Genomic DNA, 19,140 nt, shown 5'->3' with positions numbered 1-19,140 from the left:
ATGGTTATCTTAATTATCAATTTTTTTTACTTTAATAAATATAAATTTCTTGTCTTTTCAGTTTGATAAAAATGCATCATTAGTAGTGTTAACAACAGTATTATTACAATAATAGTAGTGCAGATTTTAAACTTGGAAGCTTTACTTAAAGCTTAAAATACTATTTTTCTTTCCTACGATTAGACTTTTTTGTTTTCATTGTGGGCTGGAAGAGGATGACACTTGGATTGTTGATCAACCCTTCTTGGGAAGGAATTTATGCTTTGGGAGTTTTTTTTTTAAATAAATATGCTAGACAGAAGTCCAACCTCTGCATTGAAGCCCTGATACATTTGTTCATCTAAAGTTCTAAGACATAATTTGTGAAAAAAAAGAATAACCACCTTCTCTGTGTTATTAAAAACGTAAGTGTAAAGCTTCATCTGCAAGAGACTCTTGAAAATGATGTTTTCAATCATGCAGTATTAACAGTTTCAACAATAAAACATTAAGAGACAAATTTGTGTACTGGAATTTGTTGTTAAAATTACACGCATGCCTTCACAAGAAAAAAACCTGAGCCTTATTTCCTCATTGTTCATCAATTTGTAATCTTGTCACGTTGAACTGTTTTTTTTTTTTTTTTAAGATTGCTTGTTGTCGAGTCAGCTACACATATTTAAAAATGCTTATCTTTTTCAAATCGGCCTCAGATGCTCCAGCCATTGCTGTTTTACCTTCAGCGCAAATGACCTATATTGTTCTTGATTTTGTTCCGTCGTAAAAAGCTTTTTGTTTTTCCTTGAAGCAGTATTTTGAAATCTTTCCAAAACTCTTTCCCTTTTGATGACCATATCAACTGCACATGTAGTCCTACATCCTTGTACATAACAGTTTCTGTGGTTGTTATAATCTAAATTATCTGTAACTGAAGTTATTTATAATGGTCATAACAATAAAGGAGAACTCTGCCTCATATGAAATTACTCATTTTAAAGCAGGCCCATTAAAATTACATATAACATTATTTACCTTTACAACACACTTAGCGTATATTTTGAAACAGAATAAGTTTATTTAGTTAGGTTTTGGAAAGGACTTTATTTGACATTACCAAAAGAAAAACTAGATGCTCCTTAATGCTCAATCTAACTTCCTGTCATCCCTTGCGTGACAAAGTTTTTAATTAATTTAGACTTTTAAGGCTTCATCTTAACCATCCTTACAGTAAACTTGGTCATCTGCTGCACTGGACTTTGACTGGAAGGGACTCTGCAGATGCACCACGTGCTGGTGGGCCTTCAGTTCTTCCTTTAGCTCTCCTCAGTACAACAGTGAAACAGGTCGTGGTTCTTTAGCTTTTATCTTAATTTTATTTTATTCCTTGCTTTAAGAACTTAAAACTTAGTAAAAGAAATTCATAGTGAAGAACCAGACAAAAAAGATCAGTAATAAAAGTCCTGACACAGAAACCACATCCGCTGCTTGCCATGAAACGTTTCTTGTATTCCAGGAATTGAACTGAAAACGATTTAATTAAGTTTAACATTCCTACTCCCACACATCATTGTTTCATCTGAGCTCTCTGTTTACATGCTCTCCTGCTAACTTACTGCGTCTCACACCCTTAACCTAACATTACCATTTCAACAGAAATGTCAAATTACAGAACTATCCAGCTGTACAGTTTTGAGCCAGATACAAGCTCAGATGAGGAAAACAAAGATATAAACGGATTAATTTTTCTACAATGGATGCATCTGAATGGAGTGCAGCTTGTTGTCCGTCCAGCCTTTTTCCTTTTGGTTTTTTACATCAAATAGCATTTTTCTGTCTTCTCTTGATTCACAATGATTTGAATATAGAAATACTCCGAAATGAAACTTAAAGCTTAATTGTCTTTATATATGTTCTCCATCATCAGAAAAAAAATCACAAGAGTCATGTTAAAAACAGAAAAAAATGGATTTTCATTAAAGTGAGTCTTTAAACATTGAATTAAGTATAGACACTGAAATTTTTTTTCTTTTTAACTTGTCCGGTCCAACAGCTGAGCAAACACAGAAAAGCTGAAAGCCTCTTGTGTTGGACATATTTTACTTTTACAACATGGGGTTCTGAATCTTCTAGCACACCAGGTGTATATTTGAATAAACCCATTTTGTAATTTATACTTAACTTTATTCACATTAATTATATGTATAGCAGTTTTTTGTTGGACTGGATGGAAAAGAAAAGGAGAGAAGAATAAGGGGTGGTAGTAGGGTGATTATGGAGGGGGGGGGGGGGGGGGTCAGAAAACATACCTGTTGGCTCCAATAATGTTCACATACAAACAGGTAAAGATGGACATGATACAACTACCGTTCTCACATGTTTACAAATGCCTTCAGACCGACACCTGTGAAACATTTCACTCCGTCGCACAAGCTATTTATTAAAAGGTGAGAAAACACCTGTGCTCGAGTGACTGTTTCTGTTCTGAAGTGGATGATAGAATGTAAAAAGAAGGAGGGAGAGTGTTCAGTCACCCCCACACCAAGACCCCCGCCGCAGCAGCAACGGCAGCCGGGACACCGCAACCCAACACCGTGCAGGTGTTGGAAAACCTCAACACTAACATTTACAACCTCAGTATTGCTGTACACATTTTGACTGCATTTGTGTACTAAGAACAGTGGAGATTGATTAGATCTCATTTGAATTAATTCATATTGGGCCCCTTAGAAAAAAGAACAATTGATTTGCAAAGAATTCTTTTTCCGATCAAATGAATCAAGTCACTAAGACATGTTTTATCAAACTAATATTCCAAGACAGAAAGGCCACACCTCTCTCAGTGATAGAAGTTTGGTCGGTCTGACTAGTTTATGTTGATACTTAGTCCTCTTCATTAGTTGTACATCAATCAATTTGTTGCGGAAAACCTGTCAGCAGGTACATGATGAAGCTGACATTCTTGCATCACTTAATCATCTGTTGACTTGTGCCTTTTTCTTGATGAACATTTACGGGGGTTTTCTTTGTTGAACTTGATTTACAGGATTTTCCATTCCACATTTTGAACTACCACTTAAGTCTTCTGAGAGCTAATTTCCAACTGGACTGGGATTTGGTGGGAGAAATAGAAACATCTTTGTGGTTGGAATGGGGGATACATGGATTGTTGCAATTGGTGCTAGGAAGTACATTGGACCACAAGGGGCGGCCGTGGTGTCGAAGTGTTCTTGGGCCAGACACTGAGGGCCACCTTGCCTCTAGTGGAGGGTTGGCACCAGTGTTCGGCACCAGCGTGTGAATGTGTGTGAATGGGTTTGTGACTGTAAAGGGCTTTGGGCCTTTAAGGAAGGTGAAAAAGTGCTGTACAAATATACTTCATTTACCATTTACAACAAAGTTTAGAACTCAGTGTCAAGGTCAAACACAAGACAGTATTAACAGATAACACAGACACCAAGAGCAGAGTAGAATTTCTTGCGAGGAGAGCTGGAAACAGACAACCCTTCTGCTCCAAACCACTCTGAGGGTGTCCATCCCTTCCTCGCACTTTTATTTAGAATCCGGTTAGTTCGGTAGTTGTGAATACACTCTTTCATTTTCTGCTGTAGTCACAGGAAGTTTTGTCTTTCATGATTAAATCAGGTCACACTCCAGACACTCCTTTCCTTTCTGGCACAAGGAAAAATCCCAGCACAACCACTTTAATTGTGTAAGTCAAACAGAACATAAAAACTGTCTTAAAAACAGCAGGTAGAAGGATAAAGAAAATATATACATTCAACATGCATAAAACAGGTTCATCTTAAGATGTAGCCGGTTCTCTCTACCACAATTCACAGTTCCAACAGGTGCATCAGTACATTTTTTTCGAGTATTAGTAATCTTTGATAATCTTTCCTTTTGGATTTGTTGCTTTCTATAGATGTTTGTTTTCCAAGATCAGGGACTTAAAGCAAAAATAAATAATTTTACTGAAATATAAAGAAAGCAAATAACTGAGAAAAAGGACTTTGCTAACACTAACTCAGAAAGCTCAGGTGCCTACGACATGGAAGGAGATGGGCCACACTGATCTTTGATTACTATCAAAGAAACTGGTTTCTGCATTTCCCAAGAAGGTGATTAAATCATGTATCATTCTGACAAACAGAACTAAACCTGTTGTAGTCTTAAAAAAACATTCTGCACCAGTTTTAACACAATAGACTTGAACATGCTGAAAAGCCCAAACAGTCGGTACCTTTCAACACAGTATAATAGAATGACATTTCTTCCTGTTCAGCATCTTACTGGCTAATCCTAAATTGTTTGAAATTGCGCCAGCCTCCAACGTATAAATTCTTGCTGCATCCCTGCAGCCTCACCTGATGAACAGGCTTGGACGACGGTGCACTATTGTGATGTTTCGTCGGAGCGATCGCAGTTATTGAAATTAAAACTGTTCACACCTCATTTAAGAGCTAAATTTATTCTTTTCTATATAGAATCTTGGTGTACGTTTATTTAATGTCACTGTAGGTACTTTTATTCAAGCTTCATCTTTTCAATTGGAGCTCAGATATTTGAGCTTCAAAAATGGCAGGTAGATCCCTGCTGCCACTCCTGCTTCTGTCAAGGCTGTGTAAGTATTTCATCAAAACATTTCATATTCCAATAGAAAATGCAAGTGAAATGACTACAACCAGGTGAATGATAACTGCCATTTTAATAAAAAATCATATATTAAGTATCCACGTGTTTTTTTTGCAACAGGTGTTGTGACTTCACAAAGTGAGTAAATGCATTTTCCATTACTTGTTTATGCTATTCCTATTACGTTAAAAAAAGTTCTCCTTTTCATTGCTTTCCAATATGGCAACCTATGATAAGTTTAGACATGGATTTAAAAATATGTAAACACTTTGTTATTTAACATCTTGACATTGAATGTGACAGTCAGAGAACAATTCCCATCAGAATAGAAATGGATTAGTCTTTTTTGTGTTCCAGAACGTGTGTGGGTGTGTGTTTGTAGGAATGTTTAGCATTAATGAGAACGCTGTAAAAAAAGAGAATACACAACCTAACTGAGAAGGACAGGGTCTGTCTTTGACGGAGAGAGATTAAAAAATTAAAAAACTGATAATGTTTAAATAACTTAGAGAGCGTTGCAGATAACAAGTATTTAAGAAAAGATTGTTGAAATTGGAAAATACAAATCTTTAAGGTAAGGAAAATAACAGAATAAAGTAACAACATCACACATTTTCATTTTTGTACATTTTAGTTTTAATAACTTGACTGGAAGATTCTCTAAAAATAGATAAAACGTTTTGCTCCATCTAAATGTCACATCGGACATAGCCTCCAAAGAAACCCCCTTTTTTTTAAGAAAGTCCTCAATTAACATTTGATTTAACAATTTTTTGTCAAAGGATTTCTTTTATCTCTATGAAGTCCTCCAGTTGAGTCTTAGCATCTGATCTTAAAATTGTAAACACTTTTTGTTTATCCCACATTTAAGAATACTTTGCTTTCTGAATATGTCAAAAATGCTCCTCTAATATTTGGTGAAACCACTCTAAATTATGAATGGTGCTACATGAATATGAACACCACTTGTTTTACCTTCTTTACAACCTACATGTACAGCATAAATCATTCAGAAACAGAAAAATTCCAATTTCCATTTGCCTGAAGATTGGCCATGAAAAAGTTCCAGCAATCAGCTTCAAAAGGCTCATCAGATAGTTTCAAATTAAGTTTCTCTTTTTCTTCTCCAACTCAGGGTAAGCTACATGTTTAAAACAGATTCTGGCTATTTAGGAAAATAGCTATTTGTGTAAATAAATGAAGATGTGGGGTTTTGTGAGGAAAATAATTCTTATTTCATATTTGTGTCATATGCAGATGCAGGTACCTTCCCAGCTCCGGGTAAGTGACGTATTTGTAATGTTTGTTTTAAGCAGTAGGTATGCGGACAAACTTGACAGCTTGCTTGACTTGCTCTATCTAACTGACCACACCTCTTTAACAAGGATAAATGGATAATCTAATCTTTTCTCTTTTTTTCAAAACTTAAATAGCTTTGGAATGCCAAAGGAAAATATTATTAACATGTTGCTTTTTAAACTTTGGAGTTCTGGAAACTCAACTGAAACTAAACTTCAGTTGTGATTGAGACCTTTAAAGACCCACCTATATTTTGATCTATTTTCATAATGTTCTCAGTGTTTTTTTATTATTATGATTATGCCATTTTTGGCCAAATTAAAAAAAAAAACCTGTGTTGCTTTCAAGGACATAGTTTCTGCAGAGCAGCAGGAGTTTATTAGAAATGTACCTCTGAGTCACAGGTGAAACTATTGGTATCAGTCATCTGTTCAAACATTCTCCTGCTAGCTTAAAGCCCCTCACAACCCCAACAAAAAATTAGCTGTGCAACAAAAATAGGGGGCAATATTGGAGCAATCCAACTGTTCAGTTTTCAGCCAGCTGAGGAGGAAAACAAAGACAACAATGGATCTATTTGTCTGGAAGTTGATGCATTGGAAAGGAGCAGAGCAGGGAGCCTGTGGCTGTAACACCAACGTCACAGCTGCAAGCGTTTTCTGACCTATATTCCATTTTTCTAATTTTTGAATAGCACAGTGTGAATTACTTCCCAATTGAAATACCTGACATTGGAACATTTTTCTGTTGCTCTGTCATTCTCAGTTTATCTCTCTAGTAATGTGCGCCAGCTTTCTGTTTTCTTTTCAGATCAGGTCTTCTGTGCACAAAAAATCTTGTTTTCTTTAGTTCACATTCACTAATTCCCCAAAATGGTGAACTGCATGTTTTGTTTTTTTTGTCAAATTAATATATTTAGTTTTGCTTTATAATTATTGTAGATTCATTTTCTTCAGATTCCTTTTATCCCATATCTGGAACCGCAAGCCCTCCATCTGATGATGGAAGCTCCCCAAAGATTCTCCTGGAAAGACCGTTTGTCTATTTCGGACAAACTTATGACAACATTTATGTACGTAAGATCATGATTTACACAATCACTAGTTAAAAAATGAAAACTCTGTTGAGTTAAGAAATGCTGTTGAAGAGCAGCTGTCGACTCTTTTAAGAGTGAGGAAATGACTGTTTATTTCTTTAGAAGTTGATGGCTTAAATCATGTTGGATTTAAGAATTCAGACCTCAAACAATGCATAGTGTCTTTATTTGCTTCTATATTTTCAGGTCAATAACAACGGACATCTGACGTTTAATGCTTCATATTCCTCATATTCACCTCAAAGATTCCCTCTATATGGATCCATAGACTTAATTGCTCCATTCTGGACAGATCTGGACAACAGACAAACTGGTTTGGTCCTCTACAACCAATACACCAACGGCAGTGTCCTCCAACGAGCTACACGGGACATTAATAGCTACTTCCCAAACCTAAACTTCAGTGCTGACTGGGTCTTTGTGGCAACATGGTATGAAGTGGCCTATTTTGGAACGGCAGGAACAGTAAGTCATGTTTGATCAAAATTTTTAATTTTTAAACAAAATCACCATAAAGCATCTTAAATTAAAGCCTTTCTTAAAACTTAATTCACAGTAAACTGGGACTTTTTTTGTTCAAGAAATAAAAGAAAAAGTTCAGAAAATGCACATATTGAAAATATTAATAAAGTTCAAGAGCACATTTTAATGTAAACATTCTCTGTCAGACAACTTTCCAAGCCGTGTTGATCTCTGGAGGACAGAAATCCTTTGTTCTCTTTAACTACGGTTCGATTGCCTCAGCAACTCAGAATGTTCAGGTTCGTCTCATCACCCTCAATAAATGAACATTCATTTGCCATTTCTGAGTGGAAACACAATTGTTAATGTGTATTTTTGAACCTGCAGGCTGGATATGACACCATAAACTCTTTTCACCATTTCACCATTCCTGGATCTTTCTCAAGTTCTGCAACAGGAAACAACTCCACTTTCAGTCTGAGCAGCAACGTCAATGTAACGGGTCGCTGGGCCTTCCAAATAGACAAGGGTCCAGAAGGCTGCACATTTGATGGTAAACTGTTGCTTTAAATTCTGTTGAATACATGATTACATGACAATAAAACTTAAAGAAAGGAGAAAAACTTTTCCCCCATGTCCTATTTACATTTATTTTTATTATTATTATTTTGTTTTTGTTACATCTGTTCATGGAGAGAAATGAGGAAAATTAGAAGTGGAAGTGATTTACTCCTACATTTTGTAGATTTTAACAGACTGTCATGGAATATTTGAGCTTAAATGAACTTGTTCTTTTTCAGGCAAACGTGTCCAGTTGGGTGAATTCTTCTGGAGCGACAGCAACTGCACACAGAAATGCACCTGCACCACATCGGGCATTCATTGTATCAGCGAGCTCTGCTCTTTCTCCGAAATCTGCATACTGACAAACTTTCAGTTCCTCTGCTTCAACGGTAATTCACATTAATGTTCATGAAGAACTCGACCAAACTGAAGGTCTGAAAGAGTTTAGAGATATGGACATTTAAAAATGCTAATGTGACACCAAAAATGTTAATACTACTCATTAATTCAAAATTCAAAGTAAAAAAAAGAACAAAAATTGTTCACAATGACATTCATAAAACTTCAGAGCCAACATTTTCAGAGGAGTTAATTGAAGTTCGTGGTTTGTGATGGATCTGGTAAAATCCATAGACATGCAGGAGAATCTCTGGAACATGTTTAAGGGGCCACATTTATTAAACTACTGTGATGTCTATTTGGTAATTTACTTTACTACTTAGTAATAATTTTATAAAAATGAAGGTCTAAAAAAAGTTGGACAATAATGACATTCACAATTACCTATGCAACTATCAGCAATTAATGTGTAAATCAAACAGTAAAAGTAAAAAAGCAGAGTTAAAGTTGTACACACTAAAAATGACAAAAACTTTTATTCTACAGAACCAACAAATTCAGATTAGTTTTCTGAAGTTTGTGGTTTATGATTTATCTGGTAAACTGTTTAAATTTTGGATATATGTCTCCCAAACATGTTTAACTGCCTGAAATCAATGAAAAACTGCTGCATCTCAAAATGTGTCTGCCTGTTCCATTTCTAAAAACATCAACGATTTCATTTTGTTTCACTTATGTTTCAACTCGTCTTTTCTGTTTTTATTCACAGTCCCGGTGTTCCCACCAGTCATAGGTAAGCTATCATGTTGGACACATGCACCCATTAATCACAACTGCCCTTACGGGTTCATGTGGGCTGTGTGAGGGCAAAAAAATGGCAAACTTTTATAGTGCAAGAAGGTGGTTTGCACAAAATGTCAAGGTCGTAGGCCAGTCAGTGAGTTCCTGGAGTGAAAATGTGAATGCATGTTTCTGCGGGCATGTTGTGAACAAGAGGTCGCAACAAACACACAACCAGCAAAGGTAAAGTAAGGGATAAATAGACGTGACACAGGTGTGTTGCACAGATTATTCTTTTTTTTTAACACCTCTAAATCATGCATACTTGCAAGGAGCCTGTTAGTCCTGTTCATGTGATAATTGCACCCTCCTTGTGGGCTCCAAGCAGTGGAGCCTGACTGTTGGAAATTAAGAAATTAGACAGACAGGGCATAGTTTGTGTGGCCATCCTACTGATGTTCAATGGGCACTTGCGGATCACCTACTTCTCTCTTAACTACCGTTACAAGTTGCTTAAGTGTTCACTACAATCTGTCGCCCACCCACAACATACCCGTAGAAAAAAATATTCATGCTTCTGCTGCTTCTGTTTATCCGTTTATCGGAACCTAGCTTGAAGATCAGTATGTGGAGCCTTTTGTGAAGCTTCATTTCCGGATTATTATAGGTTTAAAACAAAGAGATTCTGAACCTTTTGGCGACTCAAAATCAGATTATTTTCCGTGTAGCAGTCTTTCCGGGGTTCAGTGTCAGTAAAGCTCATTTCTCATTTCTTATCTCATTTCTTAATAATATAAATCTACCCCGGTTAAATGAAGATCAAATTACAGATTTAGACTCACCGCTCTTGTTGTCTGAATTTCATTGAGCTCTGTTTCTTATGCCTAATGGTAAAGCCTGTGCTGGGGGGGGGGGGGGGGGGGGGGGTAGGATGGGCTACCATCTGCATCTAGGGCTGGGATTGCTCCCTCCCTGGCTCTGGGTCGGGGCGGTGCGACTCCCTTGTGGCCCGTGGTCGCTCCGGGCACCCACATGGCCACGGGGTCTGGTGGGAGTGGTCTTTTAGGCCAGTTGGCACTGTTGGGGGGGTTCCTAGGGGAGGGGAGGGTCCACTATCAGTACGGGACCTTGGAGGTTTGGCGGGTTGGGGTCTCCGCTGAGGCAATGGGTGGCTGCCCCGGCTGGTCGGCTGCCACAGTCCACCAGCTGTCCCCCATTTACCCTCTTCCTCATATAATCACTTGGCATCCCTCTCTCTTATTCCCTCCTTTTCTTTTCCGTCCGGTCCAACAAAAGACTGTTATAGATACGAGTAAGATGAATAAAGTTTAGCTTAAATTACAAAAGGGGTTTATTTGAATATACACCTAATGTGTCAAACGATTCATAACCCCTATTGTTACAGTCAAATATGTCCAACATAAGAGGATTTCAGCTCTCATCTGTCTGCTCAGCTGTTGGACAAGTTAAGAAAAAAAACAAAACAACATTTTCACCTTATGGGCCACTGAGTGGTTTATAATATTAAAATTTTCAATGAGCCACTGGCGTGCACGGTACTGATTTGCCCATTTTCATCCACTGACAGCTATTATCCACCCCTTTGGGCAGTTGTGACTATGGCTTAAGATGCAGTCCCTACTGTTTATGACCCTCTACGGGCCCGGTTTACCCTAAAACTCTACTGGTCTACCCCCCGAACCGGTGCATGTGACTAAGGCTTGAGACACTGCAATAACTTCATAACATTGAAATAAAAATTCTGTCATATAAAATGATTTGTTATTGCTATAATATCCTTAACTATCCACTTTGTTTGATTTACAGGCACATTGGCTCCACCAGTTATAAGTAAGCTCTCATGTGTAACACATTTACTTATTAGATTGTTTCTTAATAATTATTATTAAGATAAAATAATGCTGTCATACGAAACTGCTATTATTTTTGTAATATCATGTGGTGTCAACTTTGTTTGATTTACAGGTACCTCGACTCCACCAGTTATAAGTAAGCAGATTTTTTTTCACATATCTTGGTTATTATTTATTATTTTTCAGTCCAAAAAAAAAAAAAAAAATATATATATATATATATATATATATATATATATATATATATATATATATATATATATATATATATATATATATAATTTACTTTTCCAGCTCTGGAGCTGAAATAGGAAATACTTATCCAGGTCTTTTTTAAAGCATTTGATTAAAGAATAAATGTTTAATCATGGCTGAAACAACAAATAAAAAAAACTTTGAAATATATGCATCCCTATTTTTAAAAAGAAAAGGGAAATATGTTTTAGCTCTAAGTTTGGTAAAAAAATATATATTTCTGAAGCTTCAAACCTAAAAAGTCTTTTAAAATTTGCACTTGAGAATCTATACTGAAAAAAAAGTCACAGCGTTAATATTTTTGTGCACACATACATGACATTAAAATCAAATCATTTTTTTAACTGCAAATTAAAGCATAGAAGAAAAAAAAGGAGAAAGTTGTATGTGTCTTGTTTAAAAAAATATTTTAAAAAGTTATGTGTTTGAGAGTTTTATTTCTGGAATTTTACCATCTAATGTCTTTACTTGGATTTTTTTCACAGTCAATTCAACACTTCCGGGTAGGTTTTGTCTTCATGTGTGCATTGATATCACTTTTTACTGTTTCAAAATATTATTTTTTAACTTTAATGTTGAAAAAATATGACAGTCGGTATAGTTTAATCAGCAATGACTTTTTTCAGGTTCACTTTATCCAATGGATGGAACTGCAAGCTCCAGATCTGATGATGGAAGTTCTCCACAGATTCACCTGCAAAAACCTTTTGCCTACTTTGGAAAAACATACAACTCCATTTATGTATGTAACATTATTAATGACAAAACCCAAAGTAATGGTATAAAAAATATTTTTTTTAATAGAAAATAATTTAGACAGGATCTGTTAAGATGAAAGAAATGTTTAACCTTTTTTTTATGTAGAAATTGGTAAATTGTTTATTTCGTGTGAATTGGCCATGTTACCAGTTAGTAAAATTGTTGTGAAGTTTGAATGTTCATCAATGTACTTCTGTTTTTAGGTCAACCATAATGGACACCTGACATTTGATGCTCCCTTTTCCTCATATTCACCTCAAAGATTTCCCCTCTATGGATCCATAGACATTATTGCTCCATTCTGGACAGATCTGGACAACAGACAAACTGGTTTGGTCCTCTACAACCAATACACCAACAGCAGTGTCCTCCAACAAGCTACACGGGACATTAATAGCTACTTCCCAAACCTAAACTTCAGTGCTGACTGGGTCTTTGTGGCAACATGGTATGACGTGCCCTATTTTGAACCTGCAGGAACAGTAAGTCATGTTTGATCAAATTTTTATTTTATTTTCTAACAAAATCACAAAAAACTTTTGCTTTTTTCTAAATTAAAATTTTCCTTTGCATTTAATTTACAATAAAGTGGGACTTTTTCACTAAAGAAATAAAAGATAAAAGTTCAGAAAATGCACATATTGAAAATATTAATAAAGTTCAATTAATGAAAACATTTTCTGTCAGACAACTTTCCAAGCAGTGTTGATCTCTGGAGGCCAGAAGTCCTTTGTTCTCTTTAACTACGGTTCGATTGCCTCAGCAACTCAGAATGTTCAGGTTTGACTCATCACCCTCAATAAATGAACATTCATTTGCCATTTCTGAGTGGAAACACAATTGTTAATGTGTATTTTTGAACCTGCAGGCTGGATATGACACCATAAACTCTTTACACCATTTCACCATTCCTGGATCTTTCTCAAGTTCTGCAACAGGAAACAACTCCACTTTCAGTCTTGGAAGCAACGTCAATGTAACGGGTCGCTGGGCCTTCCAAGTGGACAGTGGAGAAAGAGGCTGCCAATTTATTGGTATTGAGATTTTAGCAGCAACACCCACAAATTCAGCAAACCATTATCTGGTTAGGTATCTGCAGCAGTTTTAGGGAAGTCAGCCTCTCAAACAGATAGATGGCCTTAAATATTTTATCAAAGATTAAATTGAAAGTGGTTACATGACCACATAACAACCCAAACTGCATTGCTTCTTTTTTTTAAAAATCAAACAAAAATGTTATAGTAAAACGTGGATCAAAACCATTTAGTCCTAAAAAAAAAGCATTGTGTTGATTCACATGGACCGTCATGGACTATCTAACTCCAAAAGCTTAAATTAAACTTTTTCCTGTTCTTTTTCAGACAAACGTGTTCAGCTGGGTGATTTCTTCTGGAGCGACAGCAACTGCACACAGAAATGCACCTGCACCACATCGGGCATTCATTGTATCAGCGAGCTCTGCTCTTTCTCCCAAATCTGCGTAGCGACAAACTTTCAGTTCCTCTGCTTCAACGGTAATTCACATTAATGTTCATGAAGAACTCCACCAAACAGAAGGTCTGAAAGAGTTTAGATATATGGACATTTAAAAATGTAGCTGCAATGGTCAAAATATGATAAATAAGGAAAAAGTGAATGAAGGAACTAAGAGCAGAACTAAAGTTGTACAGAGTAACATTTACAAAAAATAGTGTTTTCTACAGAGCCAACATGTTCCTATGAGTTTGTTAAACTTTATGGTTTGTGATAAATGTTTAATTGTGTGGTTATGGAGAAATGTTTCTCTGACGTGTGAGCGTCTAAAATTGTGGAAAACTGCTGTGTTTATTAAAATGTTCTATTTAGAGAAACTTGAAGAGTTTCATATTGTTTCTGTTTGAATCATAACCTGTGTGTTCTGTTTGATTCACAGTCTCAGTGCCCCCCCCAGTTACAAGTAAGCTCTCATATTTAACACATTGATACAATAGATACAATCACTTGTTTTTTATTATTGGTAAAAAATAATTCTGTCATGTTTAAATGAATTATTTAGTTTGAAATCCTAATGTATCTACTTTGTTTGATTTACAGGCACAGTAGCTCCACCAATGATGAGTAAGTGAGCCTCTTTCTCCCATCTTATGGTCGTTGAGACAGTCCATGTGTTTAAAGAGTTATGCTCAGATACATTTTATTTTCTGTTGTAAATCCCAATATTTCTGTTTGTTTGATTTCCAGCCTCATTGCCTCCTACAGTTTTAAGTAAGTTCATCCTTTTGGCAGATTTATGTTCATCATCATTCTCATGTAGTCTGTCCAAATATATACAAAAAGATCAAATGTCTTAAAAGGAGAGAGAAATCAGTTTCTGTCCCGTTTCAAATGAACATTCAGAGCTCAGAGTTAAACCCTCTGACTTCAAAAGTCTGAACAGAATGTGTGGTCAACTTGAGCTTTAATTGATTTTTAAATGGAAAAACCAAACTTAAACATGTTTTAGCTCCAAGTTTGGTAAAAAAAAAAAAAATTTACTAGAAGCTACAGACCCAAATTTTTGAAAACTTGAACTTGAGAAGTGAGAATGTAGAAAAGCGTCTGTATTTTTACACAAAAGACAAAAACATGACCTTAAAATCAAGGAAAGTTTGTGAAGACCACAGCCCTCAAGCAAAAGGTTGATGACCAACTCATTTTTGTCTAAACATAAGAAAGCAAAAAGTTATCTGTATGAGAAAATGTTTGAATTTTTATGAATTTACTGATTTGTTGACTTTGATTTATTTACAGTCCCAAATAATGTGACACATCTAAGTAAGTGAACTCTTTTCATGTGCAACAATCCAACATTTTACTGTGTTAAAATGTTCTTTTTAAGTTGATTACTCAGAAGAATTTACAACTTTGCCATTTGGTTGAAGTTTAATCTGCACTGACTTCTGAACTTTTTCAGGTCATTTTTATCCCATTTCTGGAGCCACAACCACCCGCTCACTTGATGGAAGTTCTCCAGAGATTCTTCTGCAAAGGCCTTTTGTGTACTTTGGACAAACATACAACAACATTTATGTACGTAACGCTATGAAGGACAAAACCCTTTAAAACCAAACAATGGATACTACATTTTCACAAACAAAATAGTTTAATGTTCTGTTTCAAAACACTTTACACCACTTTTGTTGACTAAGACATAATTAATAACTGTTACAATTAAATTATTACTGTCTTTTTTGATCTTAGTAAACTAAATACTGGTGTGTAAAATGACGTTGTTGTAAAGAGTTTGAGTGTTTTTATCTTCTCCCTTTTTTTTCTTTAGGTCAACCACAACGGACACTTGACCTTTAATTCGCCATATTCCTCATATATGCCTCAAAGATTTCCACTCTATGGACCTATAGACTTAATTGCTCCATTCTGGACAGATGTAGACATCAGACAAACTGGTTTGGTCCTCTACAACCAATACACCAACAGCAGTGTCCTCCAACAAGCTACACGGGACATTAATAGCTACTTCCCAAACCTAAACTTCAGTGCTGACTGGGTCTTTGTGGCAACATGGTATGAAGTGCCCTATTATCCAATGACAGCAACAGTAAGTCAGAAGATTATTATTATTATTCATTACTATACTATTTATTGTATTGTACATACAGACAAAAAGTTGAAAGAATACAGTAAAGATAAGATGATGGTGGGAATGTATTTCCAGAATGATTTCCAACCTTTATGACATTTTTCAGAAAACAACTTTCCAAGCCGTGTTGATCTCTGGAGGCCAGAAATCCTTTGTTCTCTTTAACTACGGTTCACTTGCCCCAACAGTTTGGAATGTTCAGGTTTGACTCGTCACCCTCAATAAATGAACATTCATTTGCCATTTCTGAGTGGAAACACAATTGTTAATGTGTATTTCTGAACCTGCAGGCTGGCTATGACACCATAAACTCTTTACACCATTTCACCATTCCTGGATCTTTCTCAAGTTCTGCAACAGGAAACAACTCCACTTTCAGTCTCGGCAGCAACGTCAATGTAACGGGTCGCTGGGCCTTCCAAATAGACAGCGGTCCAGATGGATGCGTGTTTGATGGTAAATTGCTGCTTTCAATCCTGTTGAATTCAGGATTTTTGAAGGATCATCAGTTCGGATTTCAGCAACAGCACACAAGTGGAGCTGAAAGATGAACATCAAATGACAATAAAACTGCTTTCCTGTTGTGTTTCAGGCACACGTGTTCAGTTGGGTGATTTCTTCTGGAGCGACAGCAACTGCACACAGAAATGCACCTGCACCACATCGGGCATTCATTGTATCAGCGAGCTCTGCTCTTTCTCCCAAATCTGTGTACCAACAAACTTTCAGTTCCTCTGCTTCAACGGTAATTCACATTAATGTTCATGAAGAACTCCACCAAACTGAAGGTCTGAAAGAGTTTAGAGATATGAACATTTAAAAATGTAACTGCAATGGTCAAAATATGACTAATATGGAAAAAGTGAATGAAGGAACTAAGAGCAGAACTAAAGTTGTACACAGTAACATTTACAAAAAATAGTGTTTTCTACAGAGCCAACATGTTCCTATGAGTTTGTTAAACTTTATGGTTTGTGATAAATGTTTAATTGTGTGGTTATGGAGAAATGTTTCTCTGACGTGTGAGCGTCTAAAATTGTGGAAAACTGCTGTGTTTATTAAAATGTTCTATTTAGAGAAACTTGAAGAGTTTCATATTGTTTCTGTTTGAATCATAACCTGTGTGTTCTGTTTGATTCACAGTCTCAGTGCCCCCCCCAGTTACAAGTAAGCTCTCATATTTAACACATTGATACAATAGATACAATCACTTGTTTTTTATTATTGGTAAAAGATAATTCTGTCATGTTTAAATGAATTATTTAGTTTGAAATCCTAATGTATCTACTTTGTTTGATTTACAGGCACAGTAGCTCCACCAATGATGAGTAAGTGAGCCTCTTTCTCCCATCTTATGGTCGTTGAGACAGTCCATGTGTTTAAAGAGTTATGCTCAGATACATTTTATTTTCTGTTGTAAATCCCAATATTTCTGTTTGTTTGATTTCCAGCCTCATTGCCTCCTACAGTTTTAAGTAAGTTCATCCTTTTGGCAGATTTATGTTCATCATCATTCTCATGTAGTCTGTCCAAATATATACAAAAAGATCAAATGTGTCATGGTTTGAGTTTCTTTTGTATTGGTTTTTGCTTTCTGTCTTGTTCTGTCATGGTTAAGTTCTGTTTCCTGTTTTATTTTGAAAGGTTTCCTGTCTTGTCTTGTGTCGTGAGTTTTACTTCCTTTGGTCCCCATCTGCCCTGATTGTGTTCACCTGTGTCTTGTCTGCCCTGTCTGTATATAAGTTCTGTCTCTACCTTCCTCCTGTGCTGGTCCATTAACTTCTGGTCGTGTGTTTAACGTCTTCATGTGTCTTCGTCCTGTTCATGCCATGTTTCATGCCACGCCACAGTGAGTTTTGCTTTGTCATCCTGCTCTGCAGCGCTTTTTGTTCTAATTAAACCCCTTGCCCTTGACCCCGTTTGCCTCCCGTCTCTGCGCCTGGGTCCTACCGGCTCTCGAGCCACCCCTGCACATGACAGAATGGACCAGCCATATTTCTTGGACCCAGCAGAGCGGGACATGCAGCTTTTGGAGGCCTACTGCCTCGAAGCAGAGAGGACCAGGTCCTATTGGGACTTTGACATGCTCCGGTTTTTCACTCCTGCTATGGAAGGGAGCCGTCTTGACTGGAGAGGGAGCCGTCTTGCCCTGAGGGGGGGTCGTCGCCGTCGTCCCCGCCGTCCCCCACAGCCATGTTCAGTGGTGGTCCCGGACGCACCACAGCCACGTTCAGTGGTGGTCCCGGACGCACCACAGCCACGCTCAGTGGTGGTCCCGGACGCACCACAGCCACGTTCAGTGGTGGTCCTGGACGCACCCCGACCCGTCCCTGCTCCCAGGGGGGTGCCGCCTGCACCCCGACCCGTCCCTGCTCCCAGGGGGGTGCCGCCTGCGTCCCGACCCGTTCCAGCTTCCAGGGGGGTGCCGCCTGCGCCCCGACCCGTTCCAGCTTCCAGGGGGGTTCCGCCTGCGCCCCGACCCGTTCCAGCTCCCAGGGGGGTGCCGCCTGAACCCCAACCGGTCCCTGCTTCCACTGGCACGCCTGACCCGCCTGAGCTCGGCTCCACGCCTGTCCCGCCTGAGCTCGGCTCCACGCCTGTCCCGCCTGAGCTCGGCTCCACGCCTGTCCCGCCTGAGCTCGGCTCCACGCCTGTCCCGCCTGAGCTCGGCTCCACGCCTGTCCCGCCTGAGCTCGGCTCCACGCCTGTCCCGCCTGAGCTCGGCTCCACGCCTGTCCCGCCTGAGCTCGGCTCCACGCCTGTCCCGCCTGAGCTCTGCTCCACGCCTGTCCCGCCTGAGCTCTGCTCCACGCCTGTCCCGCCTGAGCTCGGCTCCACGCCTGTCTCGCCTGAGCTCGGCTCCACGCCTGTCCCGCCAGAGCCTGACTGCTGGCCCGACCCGCCAGAGCCTGACTGCTGGCCCGACCCGCCAGGGCCTGACTGCTGGCCCGACCCGCCAGGGCCTGACTGCTGGCCCGACCCGCCAGGGCCTGACTGCTGGCCCGACCCGCCAGGGCCTGACTGCTGGCCCGACCCGCCAGGGCCTGACTGCTGGCCCGACCCGCCAGGGCCTGACTGCTGGCCCGACCCGCCAGGGCCTGACTGCTGGCCCGACCCGCCAGGGCCTGACTGCTGGCCCGACCCGCCAGGGCCTGACTGCTGGCCCGACCCGCCAGGGCCTGACTGCTGGCCCGACCCGCCAGGGCCTGACTGCTGGCCCGACCCGCCAGGGCCTGACTGCTGGCCCGACCCGCCAGAGCCTGACTGCTGGCCCGACCCGCCAGAGCCTGACTGCTGGCCCGACCCGCCAGAGCCTGACTGCTGGCCCGACCCGCCAGAGCCTGACTGCTGGCCCGACCCGCCAGAGCCTGACTGCTGGCCCGACCCGCCAGAGCCTGACTGCTGGCCCTACCCAGCCGACTCCATGCCGGACTCCATGCCGGACTCCATGCCGGACTCCATGCCGGACTCCATGCCGGACT

The 19,140-nt window shown here is 39.0% G+C and overlaps 1 protein-coding gene and 1 long non-coding RNA gene across 2 annotated transcripts in view; both read left to right on the top strand.

Annotated features, from left to right (window-relative positions):
• The first annotated feature begins 4,347 nt into the window (after positions 1–4,347).
• LOC111946438 lies at positions 4,348–6,158 on the top strand. The gene is made up of 3 exons (XR_002872171.1): positions 4,348–4,600; positions 4,732–4,749; positions 5,869–6,158. It is a non-coding gene; the product is annotated as an uncharacterized LOC111946438 (long non-coding RNA).
• Positions 6,159–6,782: 624 nt separating this feature from the next.
• Positions 6,783–19,140, top strand: part of LOC105357389 (IgGFc-binding protein) — a 41,830-nt gene continuing 29,472 nt past the window's right edge. Inside the window, exons 1-27 of the mRNA XM_023949787.1 lie at positions 6,783–6,792; positions 6,867–6,982; positions 7,193–7,471; positions 7,675–7,767; positions 7,856–8,028; positions 8,255–8,421; positions 9,141–9,164; positions 10,979–11,002; positions 11,138–11,161; positions 11,766–11,783; positions 11,907–12,022; positions 12,243–12,521; positions 12,727–12,819; positions 12,908–13,073; positions 13,401–13,553; positions 13,952–13,975; positions 14,113–14,136; positions 14,260–14,283; positions 14,809–14,832; positions 14,972–15,087; positions 15,338–15,616; positions 15,765–15,860; positions 15,949–16,114; positions 16,251–16,403; positions 16,802–16,825; positions 16,963–16,986; positions 17,110–17,133. Coding sequence (XP_023805555.1) covers positions 6,783–6,792; positions 6,867–6,982; positions 7,193–7,471; positions 7,675–7,767; positions 7,856–8,028; positions 8,255–8,421; positions 9,141–9,164; positions 10,979–11,002; positions 11,138–11,161; positions 11,766–11,783; positions 11,907–12,022; positions 12,243–12,521; positions 12,727–12,819; positions 12,908–13,073; positions 13,401–13,553; positions 13,952–13,975; positions 14,113–14,136; positions 14,260–14,283; positions 14,809–14,832; positions 14,972–15,087; positions 15,338–15,616; positions 15,765–15,860; positions 15,949–16,114; positions 16,251–16,403; positions 16,802–16,825; positions 16,963–16,986; positions 17,110–17,133 — 2,713 coding nt within the window. The remainder of the gene's footprint in view (positions 6,793–6,866; positions 6,983–7,192; positions 7,472–7,674; positions 7,768–7,855; positions 8,029–8,254; positions 8,422–9,140; positions 9,165–10,978; positions 11,003–11,137; positions 11,162–11,765; positions 11,784–11,906; positions 12,023–12,242; positions 12,522–12,726; positions 12,820–12,907; positions 13,074–13,400; positions 13,554–13,951; positions 13,976–14,112; positions 14,137–14,259; positions 14,284–14,808; positions 14,833–14,971; positions 15,088–15,337; positions 15,617–15,764; positions 15,861–15,948; positions 16,115–16,250; positions 16,404–16,801; positions 16,826–16,962; positions 16,987–17,109; positions 17,134–19,140) is intronic.

The sequence above is a fragment of the Oryzias latipes genome, chromosome 19 (genome assembly GCF_002234675.1).
Source record: "Oryzias latipes chromosome 19, ASM223467v1".
NCBI lineage: Eukaryota > Metazoa > Chordata > Actinopteri > Beloniformes > Adrianichthyidae > Oryzias > Oryzias latipes.
Note: the sequence above shows the minus strand (reverse complement) of the source record. Positions and strands in the feature narration are given on the sequence as shown.